Consider the following 23,096-nt stretch of genomic DNA (forward strand, 5'->3'; position numbering starts at 1 on the left):
AGACCCACAGCAATGGGGTGACTCTTAACTGCCCCTCCAAAATGGCCGAATGAGACACTCAGTTCAAAGGTTATTTGGGATGTGGCGGTAAAGCTACCCGTTCACACCAGTTTGACCAGTTAAGAATGGAGGGATTCTGGCCTCACAGCAGACGCTCCAATTCGAGTAAGCGATAAAGACCATATTTACCAGTTGATTCTTTCTTTTCCTGATTGAAGGTCATCATATCATAGTCTTGCACAGGCCCGGAGATTTCTGAAATTAATGGACAGTGAGGCGTTAATGTTTAAGGGGGTAACATTTTCAGGGAACTGTTCTGATTTCTCAACATAATTTTGGAACATCAGCCGAAATGGTCGGAATCTCCCAATGGGAGATTTACAATTTACGTCAATGACTGAGATGACGGGAGCGAAGGCACGGTAGCTAAATTTGAGGACAACAAAGATAGGTAGGAACGTGTGTTGTGAAGAAGACATGAGGCTACAGATGGAAAGAGACAGGTTGAGTGAGTGAGTGGCAAAAATCTGGCAGATGGAGTATAGGGCGCGAAATTCCCAGAGCGAGGGAGTTTAGCCGCGTGCTTCCCGGCACTCGCAGTGTCGAGAAACACACAGCTATTCAATGTGACTCGCTTTGAACAAGGGGCCTGAATGGGGAACGCACGGCCGAGGCCGCACATAGCCCTGTTTTGTACAGCTCTATGGGCCAGAGCTCCCCTTGTAGCGAGAGATTACCGAGGTCCCCAAAACAATCCCCAACCTTCCCTCCAGCCCAAATGCAACACGGGTGAATCCCCAGCCCCCGCAGCCACAGCAGGCAACCCTGGCCTGACCGCGCACACACAAAAAATGCCAGCTTGGCACCTTGGCAGTGCCGACCTGGTACTCTGGCAGCGTTCCTGATACATAGAACATACAGTGCAGAAGGAGGCCATTCAACCCATCGAGTCTGCACCGACCCACTTAAGCCCTCACTTCCACCCTATCCCAGTAACCCAATAACCCCTCCTAACCTTTTTGGACACTAAGGGACAATTTAGCACGGCCAATCCACCTAAACTGCACATCTTTGGACACTAAGGGACAATTTATCCTGGCCAATCCACCTAACCTGCACATCTTTGGACACTAAGGGACAATTTAACATGGCCAATCCACCTAACCTGCACATCTTTGGACACTAAGGGACAATTTAACATGGCCAATCCACCTAACCTGCACATCTTTGGACACTAAGGGACAATTTAACATGGCCAATCCACCTAACCTGTACATCTTTGGACACTAAGGGACAATTTAACATGGCCAATCCACCTAAACTGCACATCTTTGGACACTAAGGGACAATTTAACACGGCTAATCCACCTAACCTGCACATCTTTGGACACTAAGGGACAATTTAGCATGGCCAATCCACCTAACCTGCACATCTTTGGACACCAAGGGACAATTTATCATGGCCAATCCACCTAACCTGCACATCTTTGGACACTAAGAGACAATTTAACATGGCCAATCCACTAACCTGCACATCTTTGGACACTAAGAGACAATTTAACATGGCCAATCCACCCAACCTGTACATCTTTGGACACTAAGGGACAATTTAACATGGCCAATCCACCTAACCTGTACATCTTTGGACACTAAGGGACAATTTATCATGGCCAATCCACCTAACCTGCACATCTTTGGACACTAAGGGACAATTTAACACGGCCAATCCACCTAACCTGCACATCTTTGGACACTAAGGGACAATTTTACATGGTAAATCCATCTAACCTGTACATCTTTGGACACTAAGGGACAATTTAACATGGCCAATCCACCTAACCTGTACATCTTTGGACACTAAGGGACAATGTAACATGGCCAATCCACCTAACCTGCACATCTTTGGACACTAAGGGCAATTTATCATGGTCAATCCACCTAACCTGCACATCTTTGGACACTAAGGGACAATTTAACATGGCCAATCCACCTAACCTGCACATCTTTGGACACTAAGGGACAATTTATCATGGCCAATCCACCTAACCTGCACATCTTTGGACACTAAGGGCAATTTATCATGGCCAATCCACCTAACCTGCACATCTTTGGACTGTGGGAGGAAACCGGAGCACCCGGAGGAAACACACGCACACACGTGGAGAACGTGCAGACTCCGCACAGACAGTGACCCAGCAGGGAATCGAACCCGGGTCCCTGGCGCTGTGAAGCCACAATGCTAAACCACTGAGCTACCGTGCTGCCCACTGTGCTACCATGCTGCCCAAAGTGTCAGGCTGGCACTGCCAGGGTGCCTAGGTGGCAGCAGCAGTGCCAGGGCACCACCAAAGGACATGCAGCTGGGGGCCTCCAATCCCCTGAGAGATCCCCACAAGCACCATTCCGTCTGGTCCCCGTTTGTGGGAGCAGTATCAAACGACACTCGCCCGAGGTCCTCGAGGCGAGGGAATTAAGTCCCAAAGCCTCCGGTACCTCAGGAACCTGCGCATTAGAGTAAGGCCCTAATTTACTAGAAAGGCCCAGATTTATTGTGGGCGGTATTCCCCTTGCAACGTCTCGCGAGGCATTGCGAGCCGGGTAGATCCCGGGAGCGGGGTCTCACGGCTTTCACTGGCCACACTGCACCGCAGTGAGATACTTTTCCGGCGCAGCGTGGTCGGAGGATCGCGCCCAGAATGTGGGAAAGTGTGTCCTTGCTCACTTTGGCAGGAAGAATAAAAAAAGCAGAGTATTATTTAATTAGAGAACAAATGCAGAATTCTGAGCTGCAGAGGGAGCTGGGTGTTCTCGTGCCTGAGTCACAAAAGGTTAGTATGCAGGTGCAGCAGGTATTTAAGAAGGTTAATGGAATTCGATCCTTTATTGTGAGAGGAATCGAACATGAAAGTAAGGATGTGATGCTTCACTTTTCCAGGACGTTGGTGGGACCACATCTGTATTACTGTGAGCAGTTTTGGTCTCCTTATTTAAGGAAGGGTGTAAATGGGTTGGAGGCGGCTCAGAGGAGGTTTTACTGGATTGATGTCTGGGATGAGCGGGTTGTCTTATGAGGAAAGGTTGGACGGACTGGGATTGTTTCCACTGGAGTTTAGAAGAGTGCGGGAGTGACTTGATTGAAGTATTTTAGATCCTGAATGGTGTTGACAAGGGGGATGTGGAAAGGATGTTTCCTCTTGTGGGTGGGTCCGGAACCAGGGGGGCACTGTTTAAAATTCGGAGTCGCCCTTTCAGGGCAAAGATGAGGAGAATGTTTTCTCCCAGAGGGCTGTGCGACTCTGGAAGTTGGTGGAGGTGGGGGGGTCACTGAATATTTGTAATGCGGATGTAGATAGATTCTTCTGAGTTCTTCGCCGAATTTTCCCGCGACGCCGGTCCGACACCCTCCCGCGATTCTCCCAAGCGGCGAGAACGGCCCCGTTGAGTTCCGCGCGGTGCAGGCTGGAGAATCGCCCGAGACACCCAAAATGGCGATTCTCCGGCACCCCCGCTATTCTCAGCCCGGATGGGCCGAGTGGCCAGGCCAAAACGGCGGGTTCCCCCCCGGCGCCGTCCACACCTGGTCACTGCCGGCGGGAACAGCGCGGGACCGCTGAGGGGGGGGGGGGGGCGGCCTGCGGGGGAGGCGGAGGGGGGATCCTGCACCAGGGGGGGCCTCAAATGGGGTCTGGCCTGCGATCGGTGCCCACCGATCGTCGGGCCGTCCTCTCTGAAGGAGGACCTCCTTTCTTCCGCAGCCCCGCAAGATCCGTCTGACATCTTCTTGCGGGGCGGATTCGGAGAGGACGGCAACCGCGCATACGCGGGTGACACCAGTTATGTGGCGCCGGCCGCGTCATGTGTATGCGGCGCCGCCTTTACGTGGCGACAAGGCCTGGCGCGTGTAAATGACGCGGCCCCGCTCCTAGCCCATTATCGGGCCCTGAATCGGTCGGGATAGGGGCCGTTTCGTGCCGTCGTGAACCTCGACGGCGTTCACGAGGGCGCGGGCACTTCGGCGCGGGAGTGGAGAATCCCGCCCACTATTTCTCTGCACCAGGCACCTTCCCGTGTAAATAGATTAGCCTCATGTACAGAGTCATGTAAATAACACGCACACACATAGTCAGGTACATTCACTACACGATAGGGGGGATGTCATAATATACACCAGTATATCATGGTGCAGACACACACTGATGGACACACAGTGGGACCAATCAGCATACACAACACTGCAGCCAATCACCAGTGAGAGCACACGCACTATAAAGACAGGGGACAGGAGAGTTCCCGCTCATTCGAGTAGCAGCCAGCTCGGAGCACAGAGCTCACAGCCTGCAACACAGACATTCACCATGTGCTGAGTGCATCACCTGGTTAGGATTAGGCAAGGGGCAACAGTTAAAGCTGGTATTGCATTGACCCACAGTTCAAGTATGTTAATATAGTTAACCTTATAATAAAATAGAGTTGCACCACTTCCAGTGTTGGTGACCTGTTTGTGATCCAGAACACCCAACACATCACTGAGGTGAGGTAATCTGAGGATATTGGGGGTAGATGGGAAATGTGGAACTCAACATTTGAGTTCAGAGTGCAATTCCTTCACTTCATTGAGGCGAGGAGTTAAACTTGCGCTGCCTTTGTTTTACTGAGGCTGTTGCATGAGTTATCTCGCCTGAGGCCAAATCCTCAGCCTCAAAGCAGGATGAAGAGTTTGTCTACGGCTATCAGGGTCACCATTACACATCCCACAATCTCAATGCCCGTTTCATGTTTGCCCTTTCAACACACGCTATATTACATTTATACACAGCCATACCCCGTCTGTTTTATTTGCCAAAATGAATTGAAATATTAACAGCATCACTTACACAAATGGCAAACATTGAATTTTGGTATGCTTCCCACAATAGATGTGATAATTAGTGTAAACCCACCCATTTCATCTTCTTGAGTCCCATGTACATTCTACTCTATCATGGGAAATTATTTTTGGGGGAAGTTCTGTGCATTTGCTTTCTGATCCCCAAAAGTAATGAAAAGAGCTTTTGAATAGGCTACTTGCCCCAAACTGTGGGCTCCTAGACTTACTGTCTGGGCTCGAAAGTTAACAATGAGAGCTTGAGAGAAACCAGTCAAATCACAAGTAGGTGTGAATGACCATCATGCCTCTCTGTTGTGTCGAAATGGCTTTTAACTTGACATCATTCTGGGTGGAAAATCAAAATATTGATCCTGTGATCCAAACTGTCTTCAGATAAGAAATCTTTACTTCAATAATGCTGCTTTTGGGTATTCATTTGAGACAGTCTGTGGTAAATTAGTGAAATATGGTCAATTTGATTACCCTCCTTTCCTGTTGCACATTATATCTCCTCAGACTAGCAGCCCGTGATGTGCTGTGCATCTTAACAAGACAATGTCAGGTCTCCCTCCAACGATAGCGTGAAGAGCTTTGAGACATTTCCTCAACACCAAACTCCCATGGCGATGGGGCAGAGATAATCCATCTTTGATTCCTTTTTAACTTGATTAAGTCGACACCTCCTGCATCACTGAAAGTCCTCCCAAATCTTAATTCTTTGGGAAAATCAAGTCCACCAGGATTTGACTCTTTGCCGCTCTCCCCCTCCCACTCTGCACATGTACAATGGAATTCTTCCACCTGCTTTCTCACACCACTGGCAGCTCGAAATAAACGTTTAACATCTGTGCAGTAAACCCCTTCTCACTTCCAATCCTGAACCTCGCACTCTCTTCTTCCATTCCTCTTTCTCGTTCTGCCTCGCTGCTCATTTTTCTTCCCTCAGATCAGTGTCATTACTCCTCCAAACTGTCCACAGAAGAACCATAGAATTCCTACAGTGCAGAAGGAGATCATTCGGCCCATCGAGTCTGTACCGAGCCTCTGAAAGAGCACCGTGTCCAGACCCACACCCCAGCCCTATCCCTGCAACCTGCACATGCCTGAACACTAAGGAACAATTTAACACGGCCAATCCACCTAACCTGCACATCTTTGGACACTGAGGAACAATTTAGCACGGCCAATCCACCTAACCTGCACATCTTTGGACACTAAGGGCAATTTAACACGGCCAATCCACCTAACCTGCACATCTTTGGACACTGAGGGACAATTTAGCATGGCCAATCCACCTAACCTGCACATCTTTGGACACTAAGGGACAATTTAACATGGCCAATCCACCTAACCTGCATATCTTTGGACACTAAGGGACAATTTAACACGGCCAACCCACCTAACCTGTACATCTTTGGACACTAAGGGACAATTTAACACGGCCAATCCACCTAACCTGTGCATCTTTGGACACTAAGGGACAATTTAGCATGGCCAATCCACCTAACCTGCACATCTTTGGACACTAAGGGACAATTTAACATGGCCAATCCACCTAACCTGTACATCTTTGGACACTAAGGGACAATTTAACATGGCCAATCCACCTAACCTGCACATCTTTGGACTCTAAGGGACAATTTAACACGGCCAATCCACCTAACCTGCACATCTTTGGACACTAAGGGACAATTTAACATGGCCAATCCACCTAACCTGCACACCTTTGGACACTAAGGGACAATTTAACATGGCCAATCCACCTAACCTGCACATCTTTGGACACTAAGGGACAATTTAACATGGCCAATCCACCTAACCTGCACATCTTTGGACACTAAGGGACAATTTAACATGGCCAATCCACCTAACCTGTACATCTTTGGACACTAAGGGACAATTTAACATGGCCAATCCACCTAACCTGCACATCTTTGGACACTGAGGGGCAATTTATCATGGCCAATCCACCTAACCTGCACAACTTTGGACACTAAGAGACAATTTATCATGGCCAATCCACCTAACCTGCACATCTTTGGACTGTGGGAAGAAACTGTAGCATCCGGAGGAAACCCACGCAGACACGGGGAGAACGTGCAAACTCAACACAGACAGTGACCCAAGGCCGGAATTGAACCCGGGTCCCTGGCACTGTGAGGCAGCAGCGCTAACCACTGTGCCACCATGTTGTGTGGTGGGGGTTCAAGCAGGGTTTGGGGATTGTCTCGTCTGCCAAAATATTGCTGCTCAAGTACGTAGTTTCTGCCACCAGAAAGTTTTTATTGACAGCACCAGTTACACGCTTTGACCGCCACGTGAGCTAAAGAGCTTCTGCTCTCTTCAAGATGTCTCTTACTACTCAGCCATTTTACGTTGTATTATGTATGCTTCTGCTGTTAATCCTTTGCATGTGTTACCAGCTGACTCACATTAGTGCCCCCTTGGGGAACACAGAGATAACTACAGTAAGAACTGCTCAGAAGGCAATCCTCACCGTTTTCTGGGCCTTACTCCCAGTAGGCCTGGGGCCTCCCAATTTCCACCACTGAGAGAGAGAAATGGAAAAAAGTGAAGGAAAGATGGTGGCAGACTCTGAAAGAGTAAAACCGTACAATAGCAACATGGGAAGAAAGATGGCAACCTAGAAACTTGTGGGACAGAGAGGCAGGGTAACGAGGCAATTTGGTCAGACTCCCTTTACGTGCCCAGGGCTATCATTCAGCTTGGCCATCGTCCCAACATTCACATGGAAACAATCAATGAACAACAGACATGAAAACCCAGGCATATCGAGATGTTCCAAGATTGGCTTTTGGAGCAGCTTTGCCAGGTCTCCTCCCCAGCCGAGTCAATTTATTTGCTGGTTTAATGAATGGGAGGTGGACGGACCAGACACAATTAATCTTTGGTCTTGTGTTCAGCCTGATCAAAGTCCACTCAGCTCCAAAATGGTAATCAAAGCTTGGAGCTGAAGCTTGCCAATTTATTTTTATCATTCTTTTTTTAAAATATTGGCTTGCCATTGCTAGGTCAGCATTTATTGCCCATCCCTGGTTGTCCATCAGAAGGTGGGGGTGAGCCGCCTTCTTGAACCGCTGCAGTCCGTGTGGTGTAGGTGCACCCACTGTGCTGTTAGGGAGGGAGTTCCAGGTTGTTGCCCCAGCGACAGTGAAGCAACGGCCGATATATTTCCCAGTCAGGGTGGTGAGTGACTTGGAGGGGAACCTCCAGGTGGTGGGGTTCCCAGGTATCTGCTGCTCTTGTTCTTCTAGATGGTAGAGGTCGTGGGTTTAGAAGGTGCTGCCTAAGGAGCCTTGGTGAGTTGCTGCAGTGCATCTTGTAGATGGTACACACGGCTGTCACTCTGCGTCGGTGGGGGAGGGAGTGAATGTTTGTGGAAGGGGAGCAATCAAGCGGGGCTGCTTTGTCCTGGATGGTGCTGAGCTTCTTGAGTGTTGTTGGAGCTGCGCTCATCCAGGCAAGTGGAGAGTATTCCATCACACTCCTGACTTGTGCCTTGTAGATGGTGGACAGGCTTTGGGGGGTCAGGAGGTGAGTTACTCACCGCAGGGTTCCCAGCCTCTGACCTGCCCTGGTAGCCACAGTATTTATATGTTTGGCCTATGGCCGCTGGTTTAGCTCAGTGGGCTGGACAGCTGGTTTGTGATGCGGAGCGAGGCCAGCAGCGTGGGTTCAATTCCCCGGACCGGCTGAGGGTATTATTGACGGCCCCGCCTCCTCAACCTTGACCCTCGCCTGAGGAGTGGTGACCCTCAGGTTAAATCACCACCAGCCAGCTCTCCCCCTCAAAGGGGAAAGCAGCTAACGGTCATCTGGGACTATGAAGAATGTTAGCATGCTTTTGCGTATTTTTTTGCCTCTTGTTAGCGCTTGTTTTCACCGCTTGTTAGCAGCACTGTGAAAAAGACAGCCAAGCGTGTAAGTCAATACACAGCCTCTCCATCAGCATGTCCTTAGTTGTGCCCCCTTGTGGTGACACATGGAAACTGCGTCCCTGGCAGCTCAAGGCTGTAGTTTCAGTGGAACCTGGAGGAGGTTTGCCTCCAGACATACAGCGTGCATGCTGATTAGTGTGTGCACACACCCTGACACTCATGAAGCAACCTTCCAGCTATGGATAAATAGGTCCACTGCCTTGTGAATATCTTGGGAAAGTTAAAGGCTAAGGGAGTAAACTCAGATAAAATCTGGACTGGGTTCTGAAATTGGCGGACTGATCTCCAGCAGTGCCCAACCCGTACCAAACATTCCTCTGCATTCCTCTGCACTCAACCAGGGAGGTCGAGAGGGGGACCCGGACCTTCGGACAGCCCAAGGGTGAGAGGAACGGGGGGAGTAACGAGGAGGTGGAGGAGGAGGTTGTGGTGGTTAGGGTGCTTTAGACTCAACGAGGAGTCAATCCAAGCTTGAAAATTCCACTAGAAGTTAGTTTTATTTTCTGCTCTGTCTCCCCAGAGCTTGCGATGTTGAAGGTGTCGAAGGGGGTGGCCAGAGATGAGAACTCTTAAAACTGAATAGCTAGGATGCCACTAGAGTAGTTCTACATAAGTTAATTTATTAAGGATTGAGATTAATTCTAGAAAGTATACTCAGTAATCATTATTAACCATTAAACCTGTATTTTAGGACATAACAGTGATAATTATTAAAACTCCAGCTTTTGAATGGACACAAGATCCTGGTAAACAACAGATGACAGGATGGGGTTAAATCATGAGCTGATCACAACTCATCATTTTGTTTAAAGTAATTTTACTGGATAATATAGAAGTGACAGCTCCAAGGACTGGAGCTCTAATAATAATAATAATCGCTTATTGTCACAAGTCGGCTTCAATGAAGGTACTGTGAAAAGCCCCTAGTCGCCACATTCCGGCGCCGTTTCGGGGAGGCTGGTACGGGAATTGAACCCACGCTGCTGGCATTGTTCTGCATTACAAGCCAGCTGTTTAGCCCACTGTGCTAAACCAGCCTTGAGACACGAGAGAAAGCCTACCTGCTATGGAAGAGCTGGATATGGAACCCACAGTGGAAGAAATTTGCAAAGCTGTTGACTCGCGTATCTTGGGCAAAACTCCAGGTTCTGATGCTCTACCCCAGTGAACCATCCAGCACGGGAAACCTGCCCTCCTGCAGCACATATCTGGGCTGGAGGGAGGGAGGGAGGGAGAGCAGTGCCCCATGATATGCGTGATGCAAAGATTGTGACTGTAATAAGAACAAGGGCGCCCACAGTGATTGCAACAACGATCATGGCATCGCCCTGCTGAGCATCATGGGCAAAGTATGTGCCCTTATGGCTCTTGTAAGAACTGGATGAACTCCTCTATCCTGAGTCCAAGTGTAGCTTCAGAACGGGATCACATGCTTTTCCTTTGGTCACAACATTCCTCTCACAGATGCTGCAACTGAGGAGGCCAATGCATATTGCCTCCATCAATCTCTCCAAGGTATCTGAGCATGTGAGCTGAGGCGGTCTGTTTAAGCTGCTGGAGAAAATGGATTAACCTCTGGAGCTGCTCGCTGTGACCTCTTTCCATGAAAACATGATGAGCTAGGTCAGCGATGATGGAGCAACATCGGAAGCTTTTGACATCTGCAAGTGGGGTAAAACAGGGTTGTCTTCTAGCTCTGAAACTCTTTGGCAATATTGTCTTTGCTGCCAGGTCATCTACAGAAGGTGTCTACCTACATGCCGGAGCTGGCAGAATGCTGTTCAGCCTTGCTCACCTGAGATCTGAAACAAAGCTTCGCCAAGTCCTGATCAGAGAGTTGCTCCACACTAACAATTCCATACTCCCATTCCACACTGAAGAACATCATTGGTGACAGATCGCCAGACTCACTCACACCTGGAAAGAGTTTGGATTGACCGTCAGCATCAGGAATGAAATGTCATGGTCCACGAGGCTGCCAGAACGCCATCCATCAGCTTCGGCAATGTGACACTGGAGGTTGTTGATAGCTTCACATATCTAGACTGCACAATTACCAGCAATCTGTCACTTGATGCTGAAACCAACGCACACTTCACAAAAGCTGCAGCTGTGAGGTCCAAGTTCGGTGAGAGCTAATTCCATCAGAATGCACTCATTGCGAAGCCAATGACACCAGCGTTCGCTTGGGGACATTCATCAAGTGGATGACGGCTGTTTACCCAAAGACTTTCTGGATGTTGAAATGGCCACCGGCCCACAACCTCATTGGCATCATTGAGATGTGAACATGGCGGTCATTGCCCCTGACAACTGTGAGACGGTTGCTGGCGGTTTGTGACCTCTGAGGGATGATTGTTTGGAAGGGCATTTGGGAGAGTACAGCTGACCAAGAAGGGGGCCGATGAAAAGAGAGGCCAGTGAATCGTGCACCTTCTCAGCCCAGTATTCTCCTCTGCAGCAAATACAGCAGCGACTGGCAGGCCAGCGTAAAGGTCCTGAGACACACCACACTATGCTTAACAAAGAGCTAACCACCATAGTGCAAACCATCGGCTAACCAGTTAATGTTCTGGTCAATGGTAGCCCCCCTCCCACTAAGATGTTGGTGGTGGGGAGGTCAATGGCAAGTGCTATCCTCTGACTCATTGGAGATGATGGTTGCCTTGCACTTGCAGGGTGTGAATGTGACTCACCATTTTTCAGTCCAAGCCTGGATATTGTCCAGGTTTCATTGCATACAGGTGCAGACTGCTTTGATATCTAAGGAATTTCAAGTGAGAAGACTGAAATTTCCAGTCAAGAATTCATAGAATCCCGAGAGTGCAGAAGATGGCCATTCGGCCCATCAACTCTGCATCAACCCTCCAAACCGAGGCTCACTCCCTATCCCTGAAGCCCTGTAACCACACAGGGCCAATCCACCTAGCCTGTACATCTTTGGACACTAAGGGCAATTTATCATGACCAATCCACCTAGCCTGCACATCTTTGGACTGTGGGAGGAAACCGGAGCACCCGGAGGAAACCCACGCAGACACGGGGAGAACGTGCAGTCTCCGCTCAGTCACCCAAAGCTGGAATTGTACGGGTGTCCTGGAGCAGTGAGGCAGCAGTGCTAACCACTGTGCCACCTTTAAATTAAATTCAACTCGACATTGGGAGCCTTAGACCACTTGGCGACACAACAGCAGTTTATTTGGGGGGGGGGGGGGGGGGGGGAGAGGGGCGGGGGGCTGGGGGGGTGGGGGCGGCGGCATTAGTGCAGTTTGACCAGGGATTGTAACAGTATAGTAATATAGTGGCAATGTTACTGGACTCGTAATCCAGAATCTAGGACACATAATCTAGACAATGTGAGTTCAAATCGCATCTTGGTACATTGAGACAGGTTAGGTGGATTGACCATGTTAAACTGTCCCTTCGTGTCCAAAGATGTGCAGGTTAGGTGGATTGGCCATGTTAAACTGTCCCTTCCTGTCCAAAGATGTGCAGGTTAGGTGGATTGGCCATGATAAATTGTCCCTTAGTGTCCAAAGATGTACAGGTTAGGTGGATTGGCCATGATAAATTGTCCCTTAGTGTCCAAAGATGTGCAGGTTAGGTGGATTGGCCGTGTTAAATTGCCCCTTAGTGTCCAAAGATGTGCAGGTTAGGTGGATTGGCCATGATAAATTGTCCCTTAGTGTCCAAAGATGTACAGGTTAGGTGGATTGGCCATGATAAATTGTCCCTTAGTGTCCAAAGATGTGCAGGTTAGGTGGATTGGCCGTGTTAAATTGTCCCTTAGTGTCCAAAGATGTGCAGGTTAGGTGGATTGGCCATGATAAATTGTCCCTTAGTGTCCAAAGATGTACAGGTTAGGTGGATTGGCCATGATAAATTGTCCCTTAGTGTCCAAAGATGTGCAGGTTAGGTGGATTGGCCGTGTTAAATTGTCCCTTAGTGTCCAAAGATGTGCAGGTTAGGTGGATTGGCCATGATAAATTGTCCCTTAGTGTCCAAAGATGTACAGGTTAGGTGGATTGGCCATGATAAATTGTCCCTTAGTGTCCAAAGATGTGCATGTTAGGTGGATTGGCCGTGTTAAACTGTCCCTTAGTGTCCAAAGATGTACAGGTTAGGTGGATTGACCATGTTAAACTGTCCCTTAGTGTCCAAAGATGTACAGGTTAGGTGGATTGGCCGTGTTAAACTGTCCCTTAGTGTCCAAAGATGTACAGGTTAGGTGGATTGACCATGTTAAACTGTCCCTTAGTGTCCAAAGATGTGCATGTTAGGTGGATTGGCCGTGTTAAACTGTCCCTTAGTGTCCAAAGATGTACAGGTTAGGTGGATTGACCATGTTAAACTGTCCCTTAGTGTCCAAAGATGTACAGGTTAGGTGGATTGGCCATGCTAAATTGTCCCTTAGTGTCCAAAGATGTGCAGGTTACGTGGATTGACCATGTTAAACTGTCCCTTAGTGTCCAAAGATGTACAGGTTAGGTGGATTGACCATGTTAAACTGTCCCTTAGTGTCCAAAGATGTGCAGGTTAGGGGGATTGGCCATGCTAAATTGTCCCTTAGTGTCCAAAGATGTACAGGTTAGGTGGATTGGCCGTGTTAAACTGTCCCTTAGTGTCCAAAGATGTGCAGGTTAGGGGGATTGGCCATGTTAAACTGTCCCTTAGTGTCCAAAGATGTGCAGGTTAGGTGGATTGGCCATGATAAATTGTCCCTTAGTGTCCAAAGATGTGCAGGTTAGGTGGATTGGCCGTGTTAAATTGTCCCTTAGTGTCCAAAGATGTGCAGGTTAGGTGGATTGGCCATGATAAATTGTCCCTTAGTGTCCAAAGATGTACAGGTTAGGTGGATTGGCCATGATAAATTGTCCCTTAGTGTCCAAAGATGTACATGTTAGGAGGTTTGGCCATGTTAAACTGTCCCTTCGTGTCCAAAGATGTGCAGGTTAGGTGGATTGGCCATGATAAATTGTCCCTTAGTGTCCAAAGATGTGCAGGTTAGGTGGATTGGCCGTGTTAAATTGTCCCTTAGTGCCCAAAGATGCGCAGGTTAGGTGGATTGGCCATGATAAATTGTCCCTTAGTGTCCAAAGATGTACAGGTTAGGTGGATTGGCCATGATAAATTGTCCCTTAGTGTCCAAAGATGTGCAGGTTAGGTGAGGTTGGGAGAGAGGGTGGGGGAGTGGGCCAAATGGCCTCCTTCTGTACTGTGGGAATTCTATGGTTATGGTCCTTGACGGGATCCCAAAATTTGTTACGATCTAAACACGACCCGGAGCCCGATCAGTCAGCTTTTTTTGATTAAAGTAGACAAAATGCAAAATCACTCAGGAAATAAAGCCACAAGATTCCGTGGTTTTAAATAAAGAAAAGAAATTTAACGGCACAAAAGTCAGCGAAGCACACAGTCAACACTATCCATCTGAGATTCCAACGTCCAAAATGAACATGAGGTAAATGTGGATGTACAGGCAGACCATCATTAGTCGCACCACAACCTGCAGGTTAAACAGCAGACAAAACCAAGACAGGTCCCCTGAACGTCTCAGCAACCCACCCAGATGTCGGTGAGTCAGAAAAGTTCTTTTTAACTCTTCATGGCCACCTGATTTTGTGTGTCATGAACATATAGTTGATTTTCTGCCATTTCCACTAGCCTGTCTGACAACATGACCATCGTACTTAGCGGCTGTGTCCTCTTGCGACAGTGAACATTTACTGGCACTGTTCTCTTCAGAAGAACGAGAACAGATAAAACTATGGGACAGAAAGATTGTTTAATCATCGCACACACCACACCAACCTTCTCCAGAATGGACTCAAGGCAAATCTCCCCGCTGGTTGGAGTCATACCCGGCACAAAGGAAGATGGTTGTGGTGGTTGGAGGTCAATCATCTCAGCTCCAGGACATCACTGCAGGAGTTCCTCAGGGTCGTGTCCTCGGCCCCAACCATCTTCAGCTGCTTCATCAATGACCTTCCCTCCATCATAAGGTCAGAAGTGGGGATGTTCGCTGATGACTGCACAAAGTTCAGCACCATTCGCGACTCCTCAGATACTGAAGCAGTCCCTGTCCAAATGCAGCGAGACCTGGACAATATCCAGGCTCAGGGCTGACAAATGGCAAGTTACATTCACACCACACAAGTGCCAGACAATGATCATCTTCAATAAGAGAATCTAACCATCGCCCCATGACATTACCATCGCTGAATCCCCCACAGTCCACATCCTGGGGGTTACCATTGATCAGAAACTGAACTGGACCAGCCGTATAAATACTGTGGCTACCAGAGCAGCTCAGAGGCTGGGAACCCTGCGGAGAGTAACTCTCCTCCTGACCCCCCAAAGCCTGTCCACCATCTACAAGGCACAAGTCAGGAGTGTGATGGATACTCTCCACTTGCCTGGATGAGCGCAGCTCCAACAACACTCAAGAAGCTCAACACCATCCAAGAACCTGCTTTGACACCCCATCAACCACCTTAAAGACCCAATCCGAAACCAAATCCAGACATCACCCGGAACCAGGATAAAACACGACCCGGAGCCAGATCAAAACACAACCCGGAGCCAGATCAAAACACAACCCGGAGCCAGATCAAAACACAACCCGGAGCCAGATCAAAACACAACCCGGAGCCAGATCAAAACACAACCCGGAGCCAGATCAAAACACAACCCGGAGCCAGATCAAAACACAACCCGGAGCCAGATCAAAACACAACCCGGAGCCAGATCAAAACACAACCCGGAGCCAGATCAAAACACAACCCGGAGCCAGATCAAAACACAACCCGGAGCCAGATCAAAACACAACCCGGAGCCAGATCAAAACACAACCCGGAGCCAGATCAAAACACAACCCGGAGTCAGATCAAAACACAACCCGGAGCCAGATCAAAACACAACCCGGAGCCAGATCAAAACACAACCCGGAGTCAGATCAAAACACGACCCGGAGCCAGATCAAAACACAACCCGGAGCCAGATCAAAACATAACCCGGAGCCAAATCAAAACATGACCTGGAACCAGATCAAAACACAACCCGGAGCCAGATCAAAACACAACCCGGAGTCAGATCAAAACACGACCCGGAGCCAGATCAAAACACAACCCGGAGCCAGATCAAAACATAACCCGGAGCCAAATCAAAACATGACCTGGAACCAGATCAAAACACAACCTGGAGCCAAATCAAAACGCAACCCGGAGCCAGATCAAAACACAACCCAGAGCCAGATCAAAACACAAACCAGAGCCAGATCAAAACACAACCCAGAACCAAATCAAAACACAACCCGGAGCCAAATCAAGACACGACCCGGAGCCAGATCAAAACACAACCCAGAACCAAATCAAAACACGACCCGGAGCCAAATCAAGACACGACCCGGAGCCAAATCAAAACACGACCCGGAGCCAGATCAAAACACGACCCGGAGCCAGATCAAAAGACAACCTGGAAATAAATCAAGAGATCACTCAACATCAAGTCAGGAAGGGACACCTCAGAGTTAGTATTACCTAGATTTATAACATTACTGCTAAAGTAAGCCGCTCAATTCAAGAACATGAGTTCAAATCCCACAACAGCGATGTGGAAGACAGAAGAAGAGAGGGGGAAAAATAGCGAGGAAAAAACAGAGCCAAAGAGATGAAACAATGGACAGAGATAGAGGAGGAGAGACAGCAGGCAGAGAGAAACAGAGAGGAAAAGGAATAGAAGCAGAGACAAAACAATAGAGAGAGAGAAATTGAAAGAGACTGGTGAGGGAGGAACAAAGACCGATGTGAGCACTTGGTACAGATTGTTGGTTTTCATTAATTCCACTCTAGAATATAACGATAATTTTTACCTGGTAGCTCCGTCTTTTCTCGCTTCAGTGACATGGTGAAAGGAGCCTGTTGCAACTCCGAATTCTCCGAAACAGCCTGTTCCCTAGAATGGATGTAAGCAGACATTCTGTGAGATCTGAGAGATGGGAAGGGCAGTGTGTGGGGAGGGCTGGATGAATCAAATCTTTAGCTATTAAATTTAACTTGATTTAAAAAAAAAAGAATAGCAGCTGAGGTACAGTGAAAGTTGCCAACAAAGTTAGTCGGATAACGGCCTGACTCCGGGTGGGATTTTGGGCGGGGGAGGGGCTGAGCGACTGCACAATCTGAAGATTGCAGTCAAACATGTTGGCGCGGCCTCTGAGTTTAACCTTGACACTTGCACAGCCTGTGGCAAAATAGCTACATGAATAAATCATTGAAAAGCACAGCAGACATGTTAGGTATGGGTGGCACGGTGCCAGGGCACACTGGAACCAAACTGCGCTGTGGCAGAGTATTGCCACATACAGCTTCACCCCTGAGATTCCCGACATGGGATCTTCCTCAGCTCTGCCCTGCCATCCCAGAAGGTGTCAAGCCAGATCAGTGAGCGCGAATGATTCGATTGGCTGTGCCACCTTCCAATTTGACCGGAACCACGAACCAAGGCAAAGTGCTTTCCCTGAGCTACCAGCCTCGGACACCAAACGAGTGCCAGCTCCTTCAGTACCACCTGCCCATCTTTCCGAGCGGATATCAACTCGTGCCCGCCAATCAATTGAGTGAGAAATCTGCGCACTCTTCCCATGGAGAAACACCCAGCTCAGAGAGCCTTCAACTTATTCATGCTGATGTTGGCATCACTGGCAAAGCCAATATTTATTGCCCTTCTGGGGGCAGTTAAGAGTCAACCACGTGGTTGTGGGTCAAATAATAAATAAATAATCTTTATTGTCACAAGTAGGCTTACATTAACACTGCAATGAAGTTACAGTGAAAAGCCCCTCGTCGCCACATTCCGGCGCCTGTTCGGGTCACAGAGGGAGAATTCAGAATGTCCAATTCACCAACAGCATGGGCGGGATTCTCCACTCCCGCGCCGAAGTGGCCGCGCCGTCGTGAACGCCGTCGAGGTTCACAACGGCGCGAAACGGCCCCGGTCCCGACCGATTCAGGCCCTGACAATGGGCCAGGATCGGGGCCGCGTCATCTACCCGCGCCAGGCCTTGTCGCCCGCGTAAAGGCGCCGCCGCATAGATGACGCGGACGGCGCCGCATAACGGGCGTCATCCGCGCATGCGTGGTTGCCGTCCTCTCTGAGTCCGCCCCGCAAGAAGATGGGGGACGGATCTTGCGGGGCCGCGGAAGGAAGGAGGTCCTCCTTCAGAGAGGACGGCCCGACGATCGGTGGGCACCGATCGCGGGCCATGCCACATTTGAGGTACCCCCGGTACAGGATCCCCCCTCGCCCCCCCGCAGGCCGCCCCAGCGTTCACGCACCGCCCACGACGGCAGCGACCAGGTGTGGACGGCGCCGGGGGGAACCCGCCGTTTTGGCCTGGCCGCCCGGCCCATCCGGGCCTCAGAATCGCGGGTGTGCCGGAGAATCGCCATTTTGGGTGTCTCCGGCGATTCTCCGGCCTGCGGCCCACGAAACTCGACCGGGCCGTTCCCACCGCTTGGGAGAATCGCGGGAGGGCGTCGGACCAGCGTCCCCGGAAATTTTGGCGGCCCAGGCGATTCACCCAACCGGCGCGGGAGTGGAGAATCGCGCCCCACGTCTTTTGGGACTTGTGTGAGGAAACCGGAGCACCCGGAGGAAACCCACGCAGACACGGGGAGAACGTGCAGACTCCGCACAGACAGTCACCCAAGCCGGGAATCGAACCTGGGACCCTGCCGATGTGAAGCCACAGTGCTAACCACTGTGATACCGTGCCGTCCAAGAGACACACATGACAAGGATGGCAGTGCCCTTCACAAAAAGACATTAGTGAATCGGTTGAATTTTTCAATGTTGGTGGAGAGATTCATTAAAGTGCTACTTGATGTGGGATGCACACACCAAGGCTGTCAGGTCCCTGCTCTCCCATTAGCACTGATGGATAATTAAGATTTGTTAAGAAGCTCATTTAAGAGCTTGTTCAGGGGCGTGCTCGGATTTTGACTGGGGCACTTGTGATGTCTGGGTCAGTCCACATAAATGGAGGACAAACCCTCAGCCGGGAGCTAGTCATGGCAGCTCCGTGGAATGAACTGTGTCCCAGGAAACAATGTTGCATTAAAATGCGGAGAATACAAGACCAGGGATGTACTTCTGAGGCTGTATCAGGCTCTGGTCAGACCCCATTTGGAATATTGTGAGCTGTTTTGGGCTCTGTATCTAAGGAAGGATGTGCTGGCCTTGGAAAGGGTCCAGAGGAGGTTCGCAAGAATGATCCCTGGAATGAAGAGCTTGTCGTATGAGGAATGGTTGAGGACTCTGGGTCTGTACTTGTTGGAGTTTAGAAGGATGAGGGGGGATCTTATTGAAACTTACAGGATACTGCGAGGCCTGGATAGAGTGGACGTGGAGAAGATGTTTCCACTTGTGGGAAAAAGTAGAACCAGAGGACACAATCTCAGACTAAAGGGACGATCCTTTAAAACAGAGATGGGGAGGAATTTCTCCAGCCAGAGGGTGGTGAATCTGTGGAACTCTTTGCCGCAGAAGGCTGTGGAGGCCAAATTACTGAGTGTCTTTAAGACAGAGATGGATAGGCTCTTGATTAATGCGGGGATCCGGGGTTATGGGGAGAAGGCAGGAGAATGGGGATGAGAAAAATATCAGCCATGATTGAATGGCGGAGCAGACTCGATGGGCCGAGTGGCCTAATTCTGCTCCTCTGTCTTATGGAGGCCCTATTTGGGTCGGTGACGATCCCTGTGCCCAGATAGTGGTGCCAGGGACTGCCAGGAGGCAGGAACTGATTCTAGAGTGCAACCCCCAAAGACCATGACTGACCTTTGCAGAATTAGGCAGTCAGGTGATCAGCGGGTCATAGCAGCCTCACGCTGCAGAAAAATGGCCAAAATGTCAATGGCCTCACTCTGTCTGAATAACCCTTTTCCCCAACAATTTTACTTCAACAGAACCATCACTGAATAGCTCACCACACAGCTCCCAATAGCTGTGCACGATCTGGGATTTGAAAATCCCCTTCTGGCCCTCCCCAGCCCATTGACAAGCTCAACAAGGAGCTTAGCAAGCCCTGGATTAGAGACATGTTAATCACCACCCGCTCTTCCCTCACTTTTAAAAAACCAAATTCTTTCAAGTAATGTGGGCCAGCATTGGTTGCCCGTCCCTAATTGCCCTTCAACTGAGTGTCTCGCTCGGCCATTTCAGAGGGCATTTTAAGAGACAATCACATTGCTGTGGGTCTGGAGTCACATGTAGGCCAGACCGGGTAAGGACGGCAGATTTCCTTCCCTAAAGGACATTAGTGAGCCAGAGGGGTTTTTACGACAATCGATGATAGTTGTCATGGTTGCCATCAATGGAGCTTTGTATTCCAGATTTATTAATTGAATTTTAATTCCACCACCTTCCACGGGGGGATTTGAACCCATGTCCCCAGAGCCTTAGCCTGGGCTTCTGAATAACTAATCAAGCGATGTTACCACGACGCCACCCTCCCCTTTGAAAGCAGCCGCCCATTGCAGAGACGGTGGAAGAGTGACAGTGTCAGCTCTTCAAATGTTCCTGTCCTGCCGGCGACGAGGCCCTCTAGTGGCAGAGCCGGACAATCTCTGCCGCGATGTCCAATTCTGGACACCACACTCGAGGAAGGTTGGCACGGCCTTGGAGAGGGCGCGGAGGGAGGTTGATTAGAATGGCGCCAGGGTTGAGGGATTGAAGTTCTTGCGGAGAGACTGGGATTGTTCTCCTTGGAGCAGAGAAGGCCGAGGGAGAGATTTAAATCAAGGTGTTCCAAATCAAGAGGTGCTCAGGAGAACGTCGTGTGGCAGCAGGGTCAGTAACCAGACGGCACAGATTTACGGTGATTGGCAACAGAACCGGCAGGAGAGATGAGGAGATTTTATTTTGCATTAAAACAGCGAGTCATTGTCTGAAAGGGTGGTAGAAGCACATGGAATGATAACCTTTGACAGGGAATTGGATAAGTACTGGAAGGGGAGAGCTTTTACAGGGATATGGGGAACGAGCAGAGGAGTGGGGCTGATTGGATAGTTCTGTCAGAGAGCCAGAACAGACACTGCGGGCTGAATGGCCTCCTTCAGTGTTCCAGGACCCCCCTGGAACAGCCACTCGTTAGAATCTCCACTGTGGCGCTCCCCTAATTGGCTCGGAGACCAGGTCCTCTCTTCGATGAAGGGCAGTGGGTGGACTCTCAAAGCCAGAGAGCCAATCAAAAGGGTTTCAATCCATCTGAGGCGGACGTGGCACAGGACACAGCCATCAGAGTGTCAGAGAATCTATTCCATTCCTAGTTCCTTTTGAGATAATAAAAATCCTGAGCTTTTCCTGACGTTTCTTGTGAAGACTCGAGGCTAGAATGTGACCAAAAGCACGTTGGTTAATACCATTTAAAAAAAAACTGAACAAACATCAAAAATCCTGCCCTTTCTTTAGCATCTTTATGTTGGACAAGACCAGTTCCTATTAACATCTTTGCCAAACGGTCGCACCTTCAGGCCTTGCCAAAGGGGGTTGGCGCGAAACTCTCAATGGCAATAGATGTGAGTGAGCCAATGAAACAAATTTACAATTCAACACCAAACACCGGCGAAGGAAATCATCACCAAACTATTTATAGAATTGGGACCACAGAACATCAAGGAGTCTTGAATGTCACTGTCGCTTGGCGAACCCATTCTTACCCCATGTTAGAAAGAGTTAATGTTCCCTCGTACTTAAGTCAGAACTCAGGTTTTAATTGTTTAATGGATCACACTTATTGTTTAATAGACTGTACCAATATATAAAGGGGATACAAGTGGCACTGTGGGGTTGTTGGAGAAATGATTACTGAACACAATAAACTTGGAGTCGAGGAAGTCAAGACCTGCTTCCTGCTTCTTATTATAGAGTTACCATCAGAGCTGAACACTTCACACTCCGAGACACCCATTCTGAAGCCACAGTCTCCTCACTGATTCATTCTAATTCTATTCTCTCGCAGTGTGTGCCATTTCATATCCACTGCACCAAGGTTCCTCAGACAGCACCTTCCAAACCCACGACCTCTACCATCTAGAAGGACAAGAGGAGCAGATACCTGGGAACCCCACCACCTGGAGGGTCCCCTCCGAGTCACTCACCATCCTGACTTGGAAATATATCGCCGTTCCTTCACTGTCGCTGGGGCAAAATCCTGGAACTCCCTCCCTAACAGCACAGTGGGTGTACCTACACCACAGGGACTGCAGCGGTTCAAGAAGGCAGCTCACCCCCACCTTCTCAAGGGCCAATTTTAGGACCAATGAAAATGTCAGCAAGAAGCTTGGCGTTGAAAACCCTTGACCAAGATCAACTCAACCTTTGACTGTGAAAGTCATGAACCGATTTAACCTGTTGTGCCATCAGTTCTGTGGGCTATCATCCGCTGTGCCACACAGCTAATTGTTCTTCATGTAATGGCGCAACCGCTTTCGGGAGAACTGAACGATTGACGCAATTCTCCCTACCACAGGGTGGACATGAGATAGAGCCATCCAGGAGTACCACCTAACTGGCTTTCCCAAAGTGCTGGGCAGCATCGCACCCACGTAGCATTGAAAGCTCCTCTTTGCCCCCAATTTACAGAGCAGAATGGGTATCGCTTATCAAATGCCCAGACTATATGTGGCAAAGGCAAACAACCCTCCACGTCAGTGCCAGGTTGTCTAGACTTATAAACAATTCTTTCACAGGATGTGGCGTCGCTGGCTGCGCCCAGCATTTATTGCCCGTCCCTAATTGCCCCTTCGGAAGGTGATGGTAAGCTGCCGTCTTGAACCGCTGCAGTCCCTGTGGTGTAGGTACACCCACCGTGCTGTCTCACAGCGCCAGGGACCCGCGTTTGATTCCGACCACAGGTAATTGTGTAAAGTTTGCACTTTCACTCCATGTCTGTATGCTTTTCCTCCGGCTGCTCCGGTTTCATCCCACTGTCCAAAGATGTGCAGGTTAGGTGGATTGGCCATGTTAAATTGTCCCTTAGTGTCCAAAGATGTGCAGGTTAGGTGAATTGACCATGTTAAATTGTCCATTAGTGTCCAAAGATGTGCAGGTTAGGTGGATTGACCGTGTTAAATTGTCCCTTAGTGTCCAAAGATGTGCAGGTTAGGTGGATTGGCCATGATAAATTGCCCCTCAGTGTCCAAAGATGTGCAGGTTAGGTGGATTGGCTGTGTTAAATTGTCCCTTAGTGTCCAAAGATGTGCAGGTTAGGT

At 49.3% G+C, this 23,096-nt stretch overlaps 1 protein-coding gene across 1 annotated transcript in view; it reads right to left on the reverse strand.

Moving 5' to 3' along the window:
- Positions 1–23,096, reverse strand: part of LOC140405541 (natural resistance-associated macrophage protein 2-like) — a 240,484-nt gene that overhangs the window by 148,179 nt on the left and 69,209 nt on the right. The window contains exons 2-3 of the mRNA XM_072494106.1: positions 16,697–16,779; positions 190–255 (exon numbers count right to left, since the gene is read on the reverse strand). Of these exons, the coding sequence (XP_072350207.1) occupies positions 190–255; positions 16,697–16,779 (149 nt within the window). The remainder of the gene's footprint in view (positions 1–189; positions 256–16,696; positions 16,780–23,096) is intronic.

Source organism: Scyliorhinus torazame, chromosome X (assembly GCF_047496885.1).
Source record: "Scyliorhinus torazame isolate Kashiwa2021f chromosome X, sScyTor2.1, whole genome shotgun sequence".
NCBI classification, from domain to species: Eukaryota; Metazoa; Chordata; class Chondrichthyes; order Carcharhiniformes; family Scyliorhinidae; genus Scyliorhinus; species Scyliorhinus torazame.